This window comes from Lacerta agilis, chromosome 2 (assembly GCF_009819535.1).
Source record: "Lacerta agilis isolate rLacAgi1 chromosome 2, rLacAgi1.pri, whole genome shotgun sequence".
Taxonomy (NCBI): domain Eukaryota; kingdom Metazoa; phylum Chordata; class Lepidosauria; order Squamata; family Lacertidae; genus Lacerta; species Lacerta agilis.
Window position 1 is genome coordinate 48446903 of NC_046313.1, and position 22691 is coordinate 48469593.

General features: G+C 42.1%; 1 protein-coding gene across 2 annotated transcripts in view; it reads left to right on the top strand.

Moving 5' to 3' along the window:
- Positions 1-22691, top strand: part of ERGIC1 (endoplasmic reticulum-golgi intermediate compartment 1) — a 74065-nt gene that overhangs the window by 38430 nt on the left and 12944 nt on the right. For both annotated transcript variants that reach the window (XM_033139951.1, XM_033139950.1), the window contains exons 4-6: positions 11625-11719; positions 12826-12950; positions 18457-18561. In XM_033139951.1, coding sequence (XP_032995842.1) covers positions 11625-11719; positions 12826-12950; positions 18457-18561 — 325 coding nt within the window. The remainder of the gene's footprint in view (positions 1-11624; positions 11720-12825; positions 12951-18456; positions 18562-22691) is intronic.

Here is a 22691-nt window from a genome sequence, read left to right on the forward strand (position 1 = left end):
AGGAAGAAAGGAGAAAGTGGCACAATGACCGATATCACAAGAGTATTGTGAGGCTTGGCTAATAGTAAGGCACTTGTAGAAAACAGTAAGGATAAATTGTTCCTTGGCCTAGTATTGTTACCCTGCAGGCTTTCTGCTCTGCCTTTTGCAACTGTGCAATCTTCCCCGGGCAAATTTTTCTTTCATATCGCTACTCAAAAAGTCAGGCTGGTTCATAGTTCAAATTATTATGCAGTTGTGCGCTGAGGAAACTCAACCAGCTTTCCCGGTACTGGCTATTATACTGAGACTCCTTTGGTGTGTTTGTTATTGTGCAATCAAAGAAGACATTCCCCCAAAGCAACACTGTTGTGAAGTGTGGTAATGTGGGAATAGCTACGCTATTGCGAGATCCAGAGGTTTAAGCCAGAGGCATGTATAGGCCACTGATTGTTGAATGCTAGTCATTTGTAAACTCCACACATGGAATTCTGTTTTCCTGGCCTCAAGCAATGGATTTCCTTGGAAATTATATTGGCTGAATCTCAATTTTACCTAGTGTGATGTCTGCCCTCCCCCAATCATTTAATATTACAGTATCTGGTGCTCAGATACTCTTGTGAATGTGGATTGGCCCACAAGGGTTAAAAAAATGTACAAGTGCAGCAGGCTTTGTGCAGAAAGGTCTAAAGTATTGTGAAGATGAATTAGGCTTCTTAGGGTAAGTAGAACAAGCATGAAAAATGTTTCAGCCCCAGGTGTAGCAGGGATGCCAAAAGCCTCGAAGAAGGATGCTAGGATTCCACTTCTCAAAACAAAGCTTCTTTGTTAACAGCACTGAGAGCCTTTGAGCTGGAAAAATGGGATAAGAAATGTTCTAAATAGAACAGAATAAAACCTGGCAGATTTTGGTATGGCCCACAGAATTTTTGGAGTAGGATTGAGATCTGCTAGAACCCATGCTATTATTATTGTTGTTGTTGTTTATTCACCTATTTATTTATTTATTCATTTATTTTAAAATGTATTTTTATTAAAGATTTTCTTGGTTTACAGAAGTATGTGCAGTGTCTCTCCCCCCCCCCCACCCGCCAAGTAACATTTTTTACAGATCAGTTTCATTTGTTGAGACATTAGGAAGAAAAGGGGGAAAGAGGTGGAGGGGTGAAAGGTGAGTGGGGGTGGGGTGCGGTAGCGATGTTTCTATTTTACTTAATATATGTGGGGTTTTGTGTCAGCGTCGCTTGTGCAGGTTCTCATTTGTCATGTCTCTTATCCAGACATTGACCAAACTCAAATCCTGGTTCTCTGAGGGTAGAAATTAGGATGGCCGGATCAGTCAAAGTTCAGTATGCCTTGCTTTTGTGTGTCTGTTCTGTCCTATTTCCATATTAATTTGTTTTTCCTTTTTAAATCTGCACACAATCCTACTATCAAACTACCTACAATTTTACAAAGTGCTCTAAGGGCTGTTTTTTAAAAACAAAAACTATTCATTTGTTTTATTTTAAAAAAAACACAACAGCAACAGATAATAACTCCAAATAGTTAGAAATGCAACTGCTGGGGTCTCCAGGATCCCATGAGGGTCAGCTATCCTTTTTTCCTTACAAATTTTGACTGGTGAACCCACTTTGGAATACAGACCCCCGTCCCTAGCAGAAAGAAAGCTCTCCTATTAAATATTCCTGTTTTTTCTAATTGCCCCAGAGCTGAGATTACCCAAATTTTGAAAGGATCAAAGTGAAAGATTTTGAACAAAGGTTCAAAAGCATATTTGTGAGCATGTTCCAAAGGAAACTTTTTCCTTCAGAGCTATTATTTTCCATTGACATGTAAAAAAAACCCACAAGGATGATGATGAACACTCTGACTCCAGGGGATGGATAAAGGAAATGAGGTCAATGTTCCACATTTGGATTTTTGCGAAGTTGACAGTCACAAACAGGTACCCTGTCCCACTAAGTGAGTGACTCAGGTGGTTAGGGAAATAGAGCTTTAAGTGTTAAATGCCTTTGGCATTTCCTGGGCAGGATTGGTGGCAGGTTGAGAGCCATCAGTAGGCGCTCCTTGTAATTTTTAACGGCCTACCCTGCGTCATCTTGCTGATGCACCATAAATCAAATAACCTATTTCATAGTTAACCCAGTTCTGTAGCATAACTGCTGGCTGTTGTTATTGTAATAGTATAACTGGTGAGAAAATAGCCACGTACCTTTTGACCTAATTAATACTCTGCAGAAGTGACTTAAAGAGTCTTTCCATACATTCTTCAATTAAGGAGGAATGAAGTAATTAGCCGAGTCTGTGCCGCAACTAATTGATAGCTACACAGTGGGGTTGTAGCAAAATTTGCAGAGTTGCTGTGAGAATGGCAACAGATGAGATAGTGCCACAGCTTTTTTTAGTATTAGGAGGACCTTATTGCTGCTAGTTACATAATTATGAATGACCTAGCAGCCACTGTATTTTAAAAAAAGAGAAAGCCAATGGTCCATTGGAAAGTAGTTTAGGCTTCCTGTTTCCGGCGGTGGGAAATGGCTGACTCTCATACGTTCAGAACCTCAGCACTGCCGATAATTCAGGGTCGATATGGGGGTAATTGGCCCTGGCAGACTCCCCAGGATGGGGGAGGACTGTCTCAATGACCCGTGGATCGCCTGAGATTGCCAACTTGCAACAAGATGCAGGTGGCAGGGCGTTGGGTCCCAGAGCATGACACGGCTGGCACTCTTCCAAGTCACTCCCATAGCTGGGAATATCTGTTTGATAAGATAATTAGATTTGGACAATAAACAGACATAGTCTGGACTGAAGAAGATTGATGAAAAAACCTGCAGAACTGTACAGTCCCTGGTGTTTAAGCTTGGACTACGGAGAGATTCTCAACATGATTGCTCAACAGGAGATTGCTACGTTTTTTGTTTTCTTCTTGATATCTACAATTGTTTTCTATGCCAAGCCTCATTAAGGAACCAATTATTTTTTTGGGAAAGTACAGATGGACTTCTATTTAAAATTAAGTACAGTGGTACCTTGGGTTAAGTACTTAATTCGTTCCAGAGGTCCGTTATTAACCTGAAGCGTATTTAACCTGAAGCACCACTTTAGCTAATGGGACCTCCTGCTGCCACTGCACCGCCAGAGCACAATTTCTGTTCTTAAGCGGAGTTCTTAACCTGAAGCGTACTTAACCTGTAGCATACTTAACCCGAGGTACCACTGTATTTAACTGCATAGCTTTTCTTAGACTTGAAAGACTTTGATATGGACAAAAGAAGAAGCAAGATGGCGATTGTAGATGATGCAGCACTGAATAATAAGAATGCCTCTGTGGCGATCACACAGGGTCCCCGGTCATTTATCGGACTATTGATCCCTGTGCCACCACGGCGCTTCGCTGCCACCAATCAGGATCCCCTCCCTGGTAATCACTGTCACAGTCAGGGTGTGATTTTAAACAAAATAATAAGTGTTTATTTAAAACTTCAACAACTTAAGATATTGGTTACATTGGTATGTATTTATTCTTATCACAACCCCGTCCTAATCCTACGCTCACCACTCTACCTCACCACCAACCCTCACAATCACCACCCACCCACCAACCAACTGCTTCAACCAACTCCTCTTAACCCCCCCTCTCTAACTCTAACTGACTCTGTCTAGCTGCCCCTAGCTCCTCCCCCCTCTGTTTATTGGTCTGCCTAGGGTCAGCCACTTAACCCCTTACTTTCTCCTGCTCATACATATTCTCTAGGAAGGGCAAACGCCACACCTCCCTTCTTTGAGAGAAGTGGGAAATACTTGTTAGCTGACTTTATAATGATTTGAGATAACAATTTGGGACAACACATTGTGCAGCTGTTTGCAGAATTTCTTCATTATGAGTGAGAGAGAAGGCTTAATGGATGTCTAGCAGCCCCCGCTCTAGGGCCCGGAGGGGGGGGGACTGTGTGGTCTCCAGAAAAGCTTATCAATTGCCCAGTGATTTATATTTGTGGGATACAGTTCATTTATATTGCAATATTGCAGACAGTTTGCCTAAGAAACAAGGTGGAAATTATTTTGTCAATAAATCTTAAGGCTTGGATAACAGCCCTGATTGAAATAACTTGGCAGTTGCTGCGTCATTAAATTTCAAAGGATAGATTTGAACTTCAGAGGACAGATATGGACCACAGCTTGAACTGGAAGAATGGAACGGAGTCAGGAAGAGGTGTGCAGGCAAACAGACAGTGGAATATATACAAATAAAGCTGTACCTGATGGATGAAAGGATTTATGATTTCTGACATGATTGAGAATTGCACACCCAGGGACGGAGAACTATGAACTACAAAGTTTCAAGATCGGAATGTGGAAAATTTGAGAATAACAACAAAGCAGGAAGAAGATATTAGAGAAGCTTCAAGGTCCAGACTATGGGGAGCCCCAGAAAAATTAATAATTTGATTGTAATTTGGTTGTTTTTTATTTTAGTTTATTGTTTTTAATTGGATTATTATGATTTGATGGATATGTTAATTGGCTGTTTTTATTGGAAAATTAATAAATGGTTTTTTTAAAAGTAGTTTAGTTGGTGCAGATTGTGTGCAAATCTGCGGCCGCAAGTAAATAACTCAGTCAAGAATTGTCATAGCAAAGAGGATAAAGAGCCCAACAGGTCCTTGCATATCTGTTTAAAAATCTAGTGTTTATTCCATGCACATCTTTTAAATAAATAGTTCCTTTGATGTGTTTGTCATTAGGTTACAGTTGAGGATGTGTGGCGATAGTAGGTTCCTCTGCAGCAACTTCATTTTTGTGTGAGATGGAATAAATGAACATCTAGGTCTGCAAACTTATGCAGTTAAGATTTTTGAGGTTGGCCAGGTTGGCCCTTGCCAAGGGGCCAGGGCCAGGGGGGTACAAAAATTGCACCTCTCCACTCTGGCTAGGAATGGTTTGGAGCCTGCCTGGCCAACCACACACTCCCTGGGCCTTTCCTCTGCTGCTCTGGGCAGCTGTGTGAGGTGCACAGACTCCTCTGGCAAGGGCACAAGGGATGGGGGGGCACCAATACAGCTCCTTGCAAAGGGCGCAATGAGCCTTGGTACGCCTCTGCTGAGCATATTTTTAAAAATGCAGTGATTTGTGCAAAGGGGTGGGTGGGTGGAGAATGTGTGCAGAAAATATGGGATAAGATTAGGAAGCAACTGTTGCACATGATCATGAAGTAGCTAGGTTTGGCTTTTGCAAAAAGAAGTTATCAGGCAAGATAACTGTACCGATGCATTGCTATAAAATCACTGTTATGTGTTACAAATAAAAGTGTTGGGTAGGAAATTGCAGGTATGGTGCAGTGTTCATGAAGGAGGCCAGTGCCAGACTTCTTCCTAGACCATCTCCTCCAATGAGCTTGTGCTTTTGCACAATAAACACAGGGTATGAGGCAGAATGATTTTAGATATGGGATGTGGGCTGCCTTTTCTTCTTGCATGAATCTCCATTTTGGTTCCTGTGAATGCAGCCTAGTATGTTGTGGTAGTAGTTTGCAAACTTTCCATGATGGCTTGTCGACCAAAGAACCATTACATGTCTCTCTTGGAGGATTCTAGGGCACATTGCTCCCTGGTGTCACCTGTGTAAATGGAGAGTATGCGCTAGAACATACACTACTGTCTCATGCTGCTGCGCATTGCAGGGGGGGAATCAGTAATAGTAGGCAAGCTAATTTTAGGGTGGCTTATCCAGCAGCACTAATTTATTGGGTGAAGAACCCCTAAGATGTTTCTTCAACGCTAAAGAATTCAACACTGTTTGAAAATTGCTGGTTTTAAGTGGGTGTCAATTGTTCTAGTTGAGGGAGTGTGATTTAATGGCTTGAAAGAAATGATTGCATTTGTCTCCTGTATTGCTTTCCTAATGGTATGACTGGCAGACCTTGGACAAATAACTTGGCTTTTGCTTCTTCTTATGCCAGACTTTTAAAGTAAGGATAACTGTATTTGTCTGGCTGCTTCCTCAGCTTAATTAATGCTCACTTAACACTTTTGAGATACCGGTACTTTAATGAAAGGTGTTGCAAGATTGTGAAGTGGTTGGGTTATGCCATTCACCCTCATCTGTGTGTGTACGTATGTGTGGGTTAATAGGAAGCGGAAGTCTGTGTGCTATGGTGCCAATTATGATGGCTGACTCAGATGAATGTTGACATCTCTGACCTCCATTTTCTTTTGTACCGGTCTGAGAACTATACTTCCTTTCTTAGTTGTCCAGTCTATTTTTTACATTCTTGATTTGAGCAATGAGCAATGACTTTTGAAAATGAGGAAGTAACCAATATCTTTGAGACAGTATGCATTTTTAAGTAGCAAAGCAACACTGCTGTTAAAAAAAAGAACTTGCCTCTTGTTCCAAACCTAGGCCTGGAAACTAGGGCCTCTGTGTCAGGCATACACGTACCCCTCTCTTAGTGAATGAGGAATGGGGATGCAGGAAACTACAATTGCAAGAATTATGAAGGGTGGGAAGGAACAATAGAAAATGTATTGGAGACACTTGGGAGACAGCCTGAGATTAAGTGGTGTTGGATGGCGATTTTTTCTCAGATTTAATGGTGGGATTGGGAGGTGGGGGTCAGTGAAGAAACTTTAGAGAACATTCTTACTAAAAGTGTTATTCTTAACATCAATAAGGGAAAGAATTAGGAGGTATTTGATAGGTAGTGATAGTGATTAGAAAATAGAAGAACTAGACTGTGCTGCAAATGTGTTTGAAAACATTAAAACAACAAGGCATTAGTCTGACTTTCATTTTTGCCTCTGCTTTTGAAAGATGATGAGATTTAGATGTGTTGAAATCCTTTAATGTGACTAAAGAAGAAAAATATGTGCAAATTCTCTTGAGTTGACTGCTATCCCAAAATATCTCTCACAGAGGCCTCACTTCAGGAACCAGCCTCTCCTTCTTGGGGCAAACTCCTCTCTCACCTAAACCCCTCTCTGCAGCTGCTGCTTATGTAATTTGTAGGTCTGGCCAGACTGTCCCTGAAAGCTCCTTGTACAGTGCAAGTTCACTGAGCATCAAGCCCCAGTCTTGTTTGAGTTGGCCCCAACAAATGTTAAGTTTTTAAAGCCAACTTTTTTCTAGATGCTTCTGCCACATGGGGGAAAATACTTTTTCATTTATCTGAAGTACTGGCTGCATGTCCTGGAGAAAAGTGATGCTTACCTACCCCTGGTGCCTACAACTTTTTTCTTCCTTTGCAGTTCCTGTGGTGGCTCAGCATAGACAAGCTGACAGAAAGTGACCCCTCCAAAACTGTGTTACACATTTCAGCTTTCTTGGTTGCTTTGAATGGGTAACACCGAAGTGTTAAAAAAATAAATAAATTCTGAATTTCTGTTCAGTGCTGGAGAATTCCAAAACTTGCAGGATATCTTCCAAAACCACTAATCACTCCCTGCCTCCCCCCAAATAAATCTCTTCTCATACAATCTGGGCACCCAAAGAGAGCTTCTGGGGCACTAACTAGGGTACATGGGATTTAGGACTAAACTGCAGTAGAGCTGTATTGTTACTTCACTTGAAGTTTTATAGATGTTTGTGGGAAAGAAAGAAAGAAAGAAAGAAAGAAAGAAAGAAAGAAAGCAAAACACAAAACAGGTTCCTGAAGAACACTACAGATTGACACAAGCTTCCCACTTAAGGTTGACTTGGCTACCTGTAGTCACTAGTAGTATAAATGTCAAACCTGCAATGCTGGACTGCTTTGGAGTGAGTTTTGAGAGGCTGTTTTTTGTTTTGTTTTTTAATAAACAGAATGTAACTGACAGGATGGGTGTGGCTTTGATTTCATAGATCTAAGAAGAAGAAGATGAGAAGGAAGCAGCAAGGCTTTGTTATGAAACAGGCTGTCTGGCAAATGGGCATCCCACAGGAAGCACTACTTGAGTGCAGATAGGTACCGGTATATTGCTAATGAGGATTAATGCTTGTCCTGGTTGACATCACTCCTGGGATCTGGAAGGACAGTGTTACTTAATCCGAAGGACTACATAATCAGCCAATGAGAAATTATTTTGAAGGCTTAGTTCTTCGTATCAGAACATACAGCTGTAGTGAGGGAACAGCAAACTAGGTCATCTGTGAGCAGACATGTTCCCCACCCCCACCCCATGTCATGCTTATTAATCACTCAAAAAATAAGTTGAGCAATGCTTACCAATTGCTCCTCGGGCTAAATTTAAGAGGGATTGGTCTTATGTTTGCTTGTGCAAAGGTGAGGCAGTCAACTGAAGAAAAGTAGCACGATGCTGAACTTGTTGACCTGACACTAATGATCTTCCTCACAAAACTTGTAGTGTGACCTGTTACTCGATCAGAAATTCTGTCCCTCTCTCTAAAGTGAGAGGAATGTGCCCTCCATGAACAGGGAAAACACTTTAGCCAAACACCCCCAGCTTCTGTCAACTATTTCACTGCAAACTTCTCCATTATTCATTAAGCATTGTGCTCCATTTTCTGCACTTGGTTCAACTTCTTGAAGTGTGAGGTGGGCCACCTTAGAAGGTATGAAAAATTGCCGGACAAGTATGAGGTTTTTCTCAGTGTGTATTCATTAGGTCAGGAGATGGAGATTTTTAGCTACCTGCTAGTCAGTGTCCTGACTAGACAAGAAGCTACAGTTAGAACTGGATATGGAACAACTGACTGGTTCAATTAATTTTAATAATTTAATAGAATTAAATTTAAGACATGATACATTTCATTGGTGTTGGTTACACATAGGGGCGTAGCACGGCAAATTGGTACCTGGGGGCTAAAAAAAAAATTGTAACCCCCCCCCCGAGTCATAGGAAGGTCAGGTGGTACCCAGTGCGGAAAATTTCTTGTCACACCCTCCCCATTGATCCCCCCCCCCGCAAAAATGGTTTTACGTTATTTCATATTTTCTTACAAAGGAATAATTACAAGTAACAATAATAATAAAAACTTTAATTTATATCCCGCCCTTCCCTGCTGAAGTCGGGCTCAGGGTGGCTAACATCAGATACATAACATTGGAATAAATTAAACAATAATTAAATTACCTCCTAAAAACATCTCAAAATCAAATCAAAGTCTAATTAGATGGCTTTCCACAGGGTTAGGGTTGGGAACAGTAAGTGCTCCACTGAACTGAAATTTCAGCCTTCATGACATAGGAAAATAGCCAAGTAAACAGCTATTTTGGTGGAGGAGGGTCAATATATTAACCGATATGCATGAAATTTCATATATAGCTATATAATCCCTAGTATAGTAAGATAAGACCTTTGGAGCAAGCATTTTAAAAAAAAGTTTTTTATGAACCGCCCTAGTAGGGCAGTAATTGTTCCTTGATAATTTGTCCCCCCCCCCCTCCATTATGGAACCTGGATCGTTCCTCCCCCTATGCCCCCCTTGCTACGCCCCTGGTTACACATAAGAAGGCATGGGTATTTATTTCCTCAACTTACAAAGGGTTCTCTGTGACAAGATTTGGAAACCCCTGTTCAAAGCAGAAGCTGTCGTCAGGAATGAATGTGAAAGATGCAGCGAGGAAAAGGTCAAAGTCAGATAAATTGAAAAAGACATAATTGCCAAAAGTGAATGAAGGGGAGTGGTGGCAACAGGCAGAAGTGAAATGGGGAAAGACCTGCTAGAAAGAAGGTGTGACCCAGGATGACTGTAATGGGAATAGGTGCATCACTCAGATCTTCACTCCTATGCTAATTGGTTATCATTTCTCGTTTTCTGGGTACTTCATGCTATACCAATCAAATCCTTTATATATTGTAATTGTAGCTCTCTATGTTAATGGATCTCTGTGTTAAAGGGACCCAGGTGGCGCTGTGGGTTAAACCACAGAGTCTAGGGCTTGCTGATCAGAAGGTCGGCGGTTCAAATCCCTGCCACGGGGTGAGCTCCCATTGCTCGGTCCCAGCTTCTGCCCACCTAGCAGTTCGAAAGCACATCAAAGTGCAAGTAGATAAATAGGGACCGCTCCAGCGGGAAGGTAAACGGCGTTTCCGTGCGCTGCTCTGGTTCGCCAGAAGCGGCTTTGTCATGCTGGCCACATGACCCGGAAGCTGTCTGCGGACAAACGCCGGCTCCCTCAACCTATAGAGTGAGATGAGCGCCGCAACCCCAAAGTCGGACACGACTGGACCTGATGGTCAGGGGTCCCTTTACCTTTTTACGTTAATGCATCATGTATTTGTTATTGTTAGTTTGTTAGGTGTTTATAGGTTTCATTCATGTTACTGATATAGATATTTACCTGTAGGAGTTATGGCCTGTCATACTTGTCTATTTTTTGTCTTAAGAGGAAATATTTGCACAGAATTAATCCTTGGAATTCCATGAATGCACATCAAGCCTCTTCATTTCTGAGAATATGGAGGTCTTGGTGGGCTGAGCAGGATTGTGTCTCCTGGTTGCATCCCCTCTACAAGTTGGATCTATTCCAGCTTATTCATTTGTTACTTATTTTTACATTTATATCCTACCTTTGCTCCAGAGACCTTAAGGCAGGCATCCCCAACCTGCGGCCCTCCAGAAGTTTTGGCCTACAACTCCCATGATCCCTAGCTAACAGGCCCAGTGGTCAGGGATGATGGGAATTGTAGTCCAAAACATCTGGAGGGCTGAAGGTTGGGGATGCCTGCCTTAAGGCGATGCAAGCACGTCTCCTCTGCACTTTTATCCTCACAACAACCCTGTGGGGTAGGTTAGGCTGAGAGAGAGTGACTAGCCCAAGGTCACCCAGAGAGCTTCGTGGCTGAATGGGGATTTGAACCCTGGTCTCCCATGTCCTTGTCCAGCGCTCTAACAACTACACCACATTGGTTCTTCTGATTCTTGTATGGGTGGGGTGGGTGGGTGGGTCTGTGGATGCAGTCCCTCTTCCTCCCTGTTTAGATATGTCAAGTGTGTATGTCTATTTGGGGGGAACGAAGTGTGCACTCTGCACCTTTTTAGTTTGAGGACCATATATAAGATTGTCCCTCTTCCATTTATAAGCTGGCAGGACAGAAATGTTCCACAAGGATCTCTTAGCTCAATTAGTAATTCCAAAATTGAAATGGAAGAGTTCATGTAAGCCTGGACTTGCAATTAAGTAATGTGAAAACAGTAATTTCAGGTACAGTTTTTCACAGAGAGCCAAAGGAAGAGTGTCACTCTGACTTTCTGGTTCAGTGGCTAAAATGTCATCATCTTGGGCCTCACTTTTGTTACTGTATGCTCTGACTTTTGATTGAGGCAATATTACACCTGACATTATTATTTCATTTATAAAGCATTTAATTTTACTTGGGCTGGCAAGGAGGGCTTGGTGGTAACATTTTTTTTATGTTTAACACCGTTGTATATTCAAACCCATTCCCCTCTCCCTGAGAGCAAGATACCTTTAAATTACTTTTGGATCTGCAGTTCTTCATTGTATATCTCTTTTTGGAGGATTTGTTTGTTTGTTTTTTAAGAATGATGTGGCTTTGAAGCTTGTATGACCAATGTTATAGCAAAGCCCTCTTTGTTCTCTTTCTGTGGAGATTTCCTCTTCCTGTCTCTCGCAAATAATGGTTTTTGTACTATTCCGTCTAAAATGAAACCACCTATCTTCCTCTCCCCTGCAGCGTTAACGAGCTCTACGTGGATGATCCAGACAAAACGAGTGGTGGTAAAATAGATGTAAATTTGAACATCAGTTTGCCAAATCTGCACTGTGAATGTGAGTACATTTTTTTTTTGCGGCTGTGTTTGCCAGTAGTGGTTGAGTAACCACTATGTTGGCTTCATAATTCATGTTCAGATTGCTATGAATCATTTCCATTCTTTTTCTAGGAAAAAAGGGAGAAAATGTCCTCTTTAGAGTGCATTCTTGCTTTTATGAATGGCTGCTTTCCGCTATTACTAAACACTTATTTAGGCAATGGCGTATAAGGCACTGTATTAAAGTGACATAGTCCCTAAGGTAAAAGAAAAGCATTTTTGGAACATTCTTCCCCAGGGGGACTCACCTAGGACCTGTCTTCCGGCACCAGGCAGAAATCCTTCTTTAAACTTTCTTTTCCCAGGCCTTACAAAACATCAGCTGAACTGTTTTAACCTGTCCCTATTATGCTCCTGTGTTTTATCCTGTTGCTGCTGTTTTGTTTTTGCTGTTTGTTATTATTGATATTATTGATTAAATTTGTACACCACCCTTCATCCAAAGATCACAGGGCGGTTCACAACAAAAAACCATAAAATGAGAATGCAAAATACATAACACAAATAAGAACAAAAGCAAAAACAAACGAATAACACCCCCCCCAAAATGTTAAAGGACATGGGATGTTAATCAGCCAAGAGCCTGGTTGAGGAGAAGCACTTTTGCCTGGCACCTAAAGATATGTAATGAAGGCGCCTGGTGAGGCTCCCTGGGGAGAACACTCCACAAATGGGGAGCCACTACAGAAAAGGCCCATACCTTGCTATGAGAGGCAGCAGGAGAGAAGAATTGATACCTATGTCCTAGGAACAAATCACTAAATACTTAATAATGCAGTTCACCTAGAGTACTTATTGAGTTCAGAACAGGAGATCTGCAAATCATCTGATAACAGAGCCTATATATGACTAAAGGAGTACTTGGGAGATAAGAGAAACTTGCTGATGATTATGCTTTCTGATTAGCCTAACTGCTGACTTAATTAAATAATTTTACTTGTATTCTAATTTTTTTTTAAAATCGGAAAGGTTTCTTAAGAATGATTCATGTATCCTTCTTTGTAGTATGTTATTTTTAATACTCCCATTCTTTTCCCACTTTCTCCCTGATTCCTAAACACATAGTGATTGGTCTGGATATCCAAGATGAAATGGGAAGACATGAAGTTGGCCACATTGACAAGTCAATGAAAATTCCTCTAAATAATGGGGATGGCTGCAGATTCGAGGGCCATTTTAGCATCAACAAGGCAAGTTGGAATAATCCATGCTGGGGAAACGTTGGCAAATTTGACAATAAATTGTTGTGAAGTCTCTGGGTGCTGCGCTGCTGTGAGAGCTGGGAGGGTTACATAGCCAGGTCTAAAGGTACAGATGCCGCAACCCCCCCTCCCCGAATACACTGCAGGACATTATGGAAGCAACTGAGGCAGCCTGCACTGTTCCAGGATAAATGAGGGTTCTATATCTATGTTTTGTTTCAAGGAACCAGAATGTTAATGCAATTGTGGTAAGGGGCATTGTGTGTTGTCAGTAGATCTTCCAGATTACTATTTCTGGCAGCAAATTAGAATTTTTTTTCTGGAAGCAAATCTAATTATGAATAAACACAGCAGCCCAGTCTTGAATTAGAGAACCAGAGCACCTATTGGCAAAAAAATGCACCATTCTGCTATTTGGAAATGACTGGCTGGTGTGTCTACCTGCTAGCAAATGCCATTGTTCTTGTGCTAATTTTGGTGTACGTAAATCGTGAGATGTAGTTTAAAAAGCAGTAACAAAGAACTACTGCTACCATAGTAAATAAATTTTAATTGAATAAGAGTTGAGTTTTATTTCATTGATTTTTAAATCTGCATGAATTACCATATGCATAAACTATTACATTGAAGAGAAAAATGTTTGTATTTGGTTTGCTGAGCCTGTGCCAACCTGATGCCCACCAGATGTTCTGGACTACAACCCTCTTCAGCCCCAGCCAGCATGGCTGTAGTTCAGAATATCTGGAGGGCACTAGCTTGGCAAAGGCTAGTGTATGTATGTGTGAAAAGAACATAAAAAGTTCGCTGCTGGATCATACCAAAGGCTTCTTTCTAACAGTAGCCAATCACAGCAGGCACCACTATAGAAGTGTACCCGCTTTTGTGTGAAACAATCTTTTCTAAGATGCCAACTGCTACTATAGTTTTCATAAATATTTACATTTTTGTTTTTTTAAAAATGACACATCTTAGAAAACGTGCTGCCTGATTTAGTCAAGGGTACATTTTAGATCAGTTAATCTAGCTATTTAGCTGACTAAATGCAGCAGCCCTAGTTAGAACGGAAAGCAGCAAAGAGAGGTGCGTATTTGCGGGGTCAAAACCACACTAGAAAGAGGAAGTAATGCTGCACTGACATGTTGCCATGGGGTGGAGCATTGGTAAACATGGGAGCTGAAAACACTTCTGAGTTCTTTGTGGTTTGTTGATGAGCTCAGAGTGTCAGCGTGTTTTCTTTTCTTCTCCTCCCAAAGCATTCTACAGCCAGCATGTGAGTCACTGCAGTGCAAAGGGCTGTGGCCCAACTCTGCACAAACTCCCTTCTGTTCCAAGAGGTGCTCAGCCATTGAGGAATGCCAGAGAGAGAGAGAGAGAGAGAGAGAGAGAGAGAGAGAGAGAGAGAGAGGTGGATGGTGTGGGAGATGCGTTTTTTCACTTCTCTCATCTCAGTGGAGGCCAAGTTTCTCTTCCAGCAGCAAGGGGTGTGCGCATTTTGTTGGGCGGGTGTGTCTAGCATTGGGTAATCTGACCATGTAAGGCAGCCCATGACTTCACTTGGGTGGGGGAGAGGGAGTGTGTGACTGCTAGCATAATAAGGCTGTAACCCCAATTCACACCTCATTTTTATACCACAGGCTACAAAATCCTGCTGCTTCCTCTTCCTCCTAATTCATGTTGGAGCACACCTAAAAATAACAAGCAGGCCCTACCCTTGCTTATGCTGCAGTACAAAAATATATGTGAATGTTTTTATTTGATTGCTTTCCCCCGTCAGCTGTTTTTTTGTGTCAGTCATCAGCCACTGTAGCAAACTGCAAAACAAGTTGCGTGTCTATGTAGATTGTGCAGTTTTTAATCTTTATACTGTACTTAAAACATAACAAAGTACACAAAGAGCTCCTGTGTTGGATTGTATATTTGCTGTCTAAGGCTTTCTTTGTGCTTCTAAGAAAAAGTGTCCTTAGTACTGTTTATCCCTCACCCCCTCCAGCTGTGTGTTATTTTGGGTGTGGAATTTTGTTAGGAGAAGTACCTTAGATTTGGTTTAACGACAATACAATTAGATGTGTTCTTTCCCATTATGTTTGTAAGTAGTTCCCTGGTGTTAAAGAGCTATTTGCTTGCTTACCCCACATTGTAGGTACTGTACAAAATCAACAGATTCAAAATATGGTGAGGAGGTAACAATGTACCCCGCCAATTTTTGTATCAGTCGTGCAAGTTGCCCATGTATTTGGGGGACAGATTCAAAGTGCTGTTTAATACCTTTTAAAGCCCTGAATGATTTGGGACAGCAGTTCTTAAAGGAGCTCCTCTGTCTACCCTAGATCTGTGCCAGTCAGCCTGCTATAGTGTTTGCCTGTGAAAGCCCACAGGCTGGTGGGCACTTGCAATGTGGCATGCTCCTCAGTGGTTTCAGAATTAGACATCCCTTGTGTCTTTTAAGCAGGCCTTAGAGAACTTCTGTTTCTCCAGAGTTTTCAATGAAAGATCACAAAGCAGAGGTGGCTAACCTGTGGGCTGCATAGCGCCCTTGGCCATGCCCACTTTGAAATGCGGCCCCTGGAGCATTGACAAAGCTTCAGTGAGGCCCTTGCCCCCCCCCCCAAATGTGAGCCACTCCTCTCATAAAGAGTAGCTCCTTATTTCTGTGTGTACGTGTGTGGTTTTATGATGACATTGTTGCTGGCTCTGACTTTGTTGTTATTAATGATATTAATGTTTTGGATTTGGATACTTTAAATGATGTAAGCCCCTTTGTGGGTAATTTGACTGCACAGTGAGCTGGCATTCCCAGTGACTGAACGGACAGGCTTTGGGTGACATGTAGACCCTAGCGAGCTGGTTGATGCGAATACTATAGTGGAGTGTTTATGAGTATATGGTCACAGGTAGGCATTCTTCTTTCTCTTTCCAGTGTCAAGCTGCTTGGAGTTCTCCTCCCCAGCTTTATTCAAATACAAAAAGGGTATGTGATGTACCTGACAATATGTACCTGACAGAGGTGTGATATACCTAACAAACAGACCCTGGCTCTTATTGGTCAGAAAGAGCCTGATGTCTTCCCTCCAAGGGAAGGGGAGAGAACCTTTAAAAGCAGATCTGCCCTTGCAGCTTGGACCCTTCTATGATCAGAGTTCAGAGAGGAAGCTGATTGTCTTTGCTACCTACTCATAAGTAGACTGAGATCACTGTGGTAAGTAGGACAGAAGTAGTCAGCTTTTGGAATCATTGAGCTCTTTCTGTTTTTAATAATTCTGTGGGACCTTATTGCCCTCTTCCTTATTTAATCTTAATAAAGTTTCACAATTGGACGAGTGAAAGCAGAGTGTGATTGCCACCCTTGGGATTCAGAAATCTCCATGTGCCTAGACCACTTTGGGTTTCATGCTAATGGAAGTCTTTAAGACCAGAGTGTGTAAAGCCAGGAATTTGGCCAGTTCTCTGGGAGAAGCAGAGAACTGGCTTTATACTCTTGTGTAAATTGCAAGGGATTGGCTAGAGGCATGAAGTGTGTGGGTCCAGGAACCAGGGATTTAACACTTAATCGAGCATCCTGTTTCCCCCTTTGTTTCTGGGGCTGTAGGTGACCCAGAAGGATGGTGGTGGAAGCAACTGTCAGATAGTAAGACCTAGTTGCTAGCACTGGGGGGCTGTTGAGCAGCTGCTGCGCAAGGATGGGTTGTGAGACTCTCTACTAAGCATCTCCCCTTCTCCACAAGGTTCACTTATGTTCCTTGACCAGATGGAGCTAAGGAGGAAGAGTCCTATGCAGAGCAACTTGCTCTTATCACCCAATGAGTCATTGGGCTCAGCAGCAGCAATGAATGAATGAAAATTTCTTCTCTTCTACTAAGAGAACACAGGGCAGTGTACCATAAAATTATATAATCTATAAAAGTGCAACTAACTATATGAAATCAGATTTATTTCAAAGTTTAATTGGTGGGTACTTACTGTGACCATCTCCAGTGTAGTTTTTGCTCCACCCTTTGCAGGACAGTGAACTAGCAGTTTCTATGATGTAGAGAAGCCAAAAAAAGATGAACGCAAGCCCCCCTCCAACACACACAGTCCCCCCTTCTACTTGCTTCCTTATTGTAGTAGTGCTTGAACGGGATTCTGTTTAAAATGCTTTGTGATGCAGTTCCATTTGTAACAATCCCTGAAAGCCTGCTGATCCCAGAGTGATCTAATCACAATTAACATCAGAGCCTAACTGCTCAACATTGTCATGGTAACCAGAGTTCTTAGCTGAAATCTGTGCATTCAGGAACTATGTGTACTAAAATTTTGTAAAGAAAAAGCATGTTTGGGAAGGGGCCAATATAAAAGCTGGAGCCTGATTGTCATTTTAAAAAAAAAGAATCCATTTAAAATCTACTTCAGCTGAAGAGCCCTCTTGGCACTTGCCAGGGCATCCAGTGATAATGGCCATTACAGATCTCTCTGTCCCTTACCTAGCTATTTTGTCTTCAAATCAAGTCTATGGCAGCTGGAGCAAAAGGAGAGGTTGTGTGAGGTTCCAGCTGCTTCAGCGCGTGCCGGGCTGGTTGTTTGGATTTAAGCTGTGGCTGTACTTGCATGTTTTGGCACATGGTCTTGGAGGCAGTGGGCCAGAAGACTTTCCCTACAGTTGTCATAGACTGAGATGGTCATGAAGATCAGGGACAAAACATCTTGAAATGAGGGATGTAACGAAGAACATAAATCATAGTTTAAGGAGAGCCAAAGGTCTTTGTGCTAGGCGAGAGTCTTACCGTAGGAATTCAAAATGTCTAAGAACTGCAGCACGAAGAACTGGGTGGTGGCAGTATTTCACCCTCTTGTTAACAAAGGTGCCTATTTGAAGGTGAAATGTGGGTGCAGCTTCATGGCAGTTCTCTTGGTGATGGGATGTGCAGATGGGAATGATTCACAGGGCCAATGCAAGAAGTGCAGCCTGCTCTATACCAGAAGAAATGTTAGCACAGCATATATTTCCCACAGCCATTTCCTATCTTGGGGGGTGGGGGGTGGAGCTTGCCATCCTTCTAGCTTAGCACTTGAGTGCAGAACCAGGAGCTCAGGGCTATGTGGTGGGTGATAATCTTGAATCAATATTACTCCTGTAGCGCAGCAACTGATGCAAAATTGCAGCCATCGTGTGGGAGGTCCATGGATCCTCAGATGGAGCTTGAGAAATATTTCATTTGATTTAGGGGAGGAGGCAAGAATGCTCCAGATCTCTGAGCCTTTGATGAGTGAGTGGTCAATTATAGCAGTCTTCTAGACTGAGAGTAGATTATTGTGACTATTGTTGAATCTGGCCTGTGACTAACCCCTTTCCTTGATGAAAGCATTGTAAGGTTTTAAATCCTCATTGGTCTGTAATAGATGTTGGAGGCCAAATGATGTAAGCCACCAGTCTTAACCTTGTGTTCCCCATCATTCAGCTTGGTCTGTGTTGAGAACTTAAAAGCTTTACAAATGCTGAACTCTTGCCTGCTCTTAGGTTCCAGGTAATTTTCACGTATCAACACACAGTGCCACTGCACAGCCTCAGAATCCTGACATGACACACGTCATCCACAAACTAACCTTCGGTGACAAGTTACAGGTGAGTCTTGAGTTAAGACATCTCTTAAGAGGATGCAATAGAAGCTACACTTGCTAACTGTTAAACTTTTATGTATGTTGTTGAATTCGTATGTGGCATAAAAGGTTCCAGAGGGTGAAGAGGTTACGTTTTCAGTCTGACATATTTAAGTAATCTACTGTGAGAGGTAAAAGTATTTGGAAAAGGGCTGCTTATTCCACCACCACCCCACCGCCAAAAAAATAAAGCAGTATACCTGATTGGTGCTTATAAGCACATACATATTATAAGATAAAAATCCACTTTCATAATACAATATACAGTCGTACCTTGGATCCTGAACGCCTTGCAAGTCAAACGTTTTGGCTCCCGAACACCGCAAACCGGGAAGTTAGTGTTCCAGTTTGCAAATGTTATTTGGAACCCGAACGACTGACGTGGCTTCTGATTGGCTGCAGGAGCTTCCTGCAGCCAATCAGAAGCCACGCCTTGGTTTCTAAACGTTTTGGAAGTCGAATGGGTTTCCGAAGCGGATTCTATTCGACTTATGAGGCACAACTACATTAATAAGCATCAGTTGCAACAACAGCCTTTTTATGTTGGATTACATACCATCCATTCCTTCCTTTTATTGACAGTTGGTATATTCTGTGTTTCTTTTTTTATCCTTTTCTAAGCTCTGTACTTTTATTTTGAAAACCCAATAAAAATTACGAGTAAAACAAGCCAGTGGGCTGCATTTTTTGGTGGCGAGAGCATGCTGCAGTGCTTCAAATCATTTGCTAGTGTAAAGGGCTCAGGCTGTAGCTTCCTTATTCTATAAATTGTTCAGTGGGCTCTCTGCTCATTCACATTTGCCAGGGGAGGCTCGCTGCCTGGTTTATTCTCTTCCGTTCTGCATTTATTCCGATATCTTAGGAACAGTTGGTGACATTCGCACTACTATATATGTGTGGTTGTGCCTTGGTGACACATGTGGGAGTGATATCCTTGGGAATATGGACTGTCAGAGAAACCACCTGACACTGCTTTGTCTCTGTAGCAGAGAAGTATTTCATTCAAAAGTAGGAGGAGTCAGCACAGACAGTTCATTGTCTCCTTCCATACCCTTTCCCAAATCTAGATGTTTTCAGTAGTGAAGGTTTGGCAGTAGTGGAGTAAGGGGACGGGGATGGGGTGCATCAGCCATCACGGAGGGTGGCAGGTGGGCTGCAGGGCATCACGGGGATAGCTGGGCAGCATGGGTGCAGCCACTGCCTGTCCTTCAAGAAGCCAGCTAAGTTTAGGCGATGTTCCTCAAGGCAACGTTTCGCCAAAAAGCTGAAAGACTTTGGGCAATCTCTTAAAAAACGCCCCACCCCAGGTGCCGGCAGGGATTACTATATTGCTGAGGTTTGGATTCAACTGTTGTGAACGTTACCATGTCACTCATTAGTGCTCCTTCCCCAGACTCAATTCCCCATATGTTGATGCCTACAACCCCTATCATCCCAACAGTCACATGGCCAGTGTTCTGGGAGGACTGGAGTTGTAGTCCAGCAAAATGGGGACTTCAGTTTGAAGAGAAGAAGAGTTTGGATTTGATATCCCACTTTATCACTACCCGAAGGAGTCTCAAAGTGGCTAACATTCTCCTTTCCCTTCCTCCCCCACAACAAACACTCTGTGAGGTGAGTGGGGCTGAGAGACTTCAGAGAAGTGTGACTAGCCCAAGGTCACCCAGCAGCTGCATGAGGAGGAGCGGGGACGCGAACCCGGTTCACCAGATTACGAGTCTACCGCTCTTAACCTCTACACCACACTGGCTGCTACAATCCTTCCTCTATTCCTATGCTCTTACAGAGAGCAAAGGCTGGAAAGAGAGGTTTCCTTTACCATCTCTCTCTTTCTAATCGGCTTTGGTTGAGGAAAAGCACATACTTGCCCCATGGCCGGTATCCTCTGTAATGTTGTTACATAACTCTCAGTTTCACAATGGGGATGTCTCACTGTACACCACCCTCTTCACCTACTTTTCAAAGACTTCACTTCGCAAGAGTTGCAGTAGTATTTGCCATCACCACCTACTCACCACACGTACCAGCCATGCTTTTAAAACCATACTCTCATTGCAATTTTGGATAATCAACACAGGCATTTCATTACACTTGCTTTGCACACACCTATTCCTCAAAAACCTTTCTAACACTTGTCTGGTTTTTGCCCTTAGGTTCCATGAGAACCATTAAAATATCAGCTTATTTGGCTCATCTGTGGGCACTCAAGGCAGCTTGCCGTACAACAGCAATGTACAATACCACCATTAAAAATAATATCAGTAAGCTAAAAATGTGGAAACATCCTCAAAACGCCATCACAGAACCAGCAGCGTCATTCAGCAGCTTTTAAGATCTAACTGGATTTTGCCTTCACGTTCCTTAAAGCACCTTGGGAGTGATTCCATTATGTAATGCTCAGGCACACCTCTGCAGTGGGTGAACCTGAACTCACCCCTTCCAAATTGGTTTCAGAAAATACCTGCTGCCTATGTGTACATTTTGTTCCTGAATCAAGCTGGTGTTTCCATATGCGTGGCCACCCACCCACACCTGTCCTTCACCATGCCGGTTGCCTTGCTCGTTTCACCTGTAGAATATTATGGCATGGGGAAAAAGCAGTTACTGCCATGCTGAAGTTTTTTACTTCAGTGAACACAGATACCTGCCTTACAAGAAGTCAGACTGTTTGTCCATCTAGCCTACTCTTACAAATTCTGACTGTGAATCGTGAGTGTTAGATGAAAGCTCATTAGCTGACTTTTCTGAAGTGTGGGGGGAAATTGACCATTTGAATGTTGTAAGGGCGTAATTGACAATAGGTAGGTGCCTTTGCTCTACCTACTGAAAACTTTCCTGTTCCAGTGGGTCTAGTCAGATATATTATTTGGTCACATCTGTTCTTAATTTTGAAAAAATGTTTTACGTTGTCTGTTGTTGTTTAAATGTTTTAGATGCTTTTAATTGTGCTTTAAAAATTTTTTTAATTGTATCTGCCCTGGGCTTCTTTGGGAGGAAGGGCAGGATATAAATGTATTTAATAAGTAAGAAAGTAAGTATTAGAGAAAGAAAGCTACCTTCAAGTTGTACCAAAAGAACCCTTTTTGGTTTTCTGTCCTCAAGACTTGAAGTCATGAGACCTGAATCAAATAATGGCCTTGAATTAATTCTACCGGTAGCACGCTATCTTTGATGAACGCTACATATTTCAGACAAGACTGTGCATATAATTCTGCCCTCCTGGGGGAAGATGAACTCCCCTAACCCGTAGAGCTGAGATCAGCTCTGTTCAGAAATGCTGATTCTTATTAAGCTGTTCTGATAGCACATCTGTGAATGAGGTCCTGTGAGAAAGAGTTGCGGTCATCTTTCTGTATAATCCTTCAGTTGTCACTGTGTCACTTGGTACAGGGTAAAGCCTCTCGATGCTAATAATTTGAGTAGCACCATAGAAGACCCAGATGTGCCATCCAGTTACATTTGTCACCCTTGTGTCACTTGCCCCTTTTGTTGTAATTGCATGAGGCTTGTGTGTAATTACAAGGAAGCTGAACTGGGGGTGATGTGAATACTAATAATGAAGGAGGTGTTTTGTGGGTTTCCATTAATTTTATATTGTTTATATGTTTTGATTTTTATTGACCACCCATTAAACATAAGGTAGTCACACAAAGTTTAAAACAATAGAATATTCTAATTTATTAAATTTGTCGTATTAGTTTAATAAGAATGCCTATGTAAAAGCACACACAACATATAATCATTCTAAAACAGCATTTAAGCTCCCTGCTAAAAATAATTGCTCCAAGGACAAGACTACACTAAAGCATTGACGTTATTGTTTGTTTATTTATTTACTTGTACGCCACCTTTTTTCCTGACAGGACCCAAAGCAGCTTACAGATAAAAACAAGAACCTCTAAAGACATAAACTGATCATTGAAATACAATTAAACATTGATAGAATTAAAACTATACACATATATAAAGTCTGTTTAAAACATACCAATAATTACAATAAAAACAGCACAGCACAAGCCCTTTCATTAAAAGCAGTTAGTTCTTGAAAGCCTGTTTGGGGGGGAAAGTCTTCACCTGCTGGTGGAAGGAGAGCAA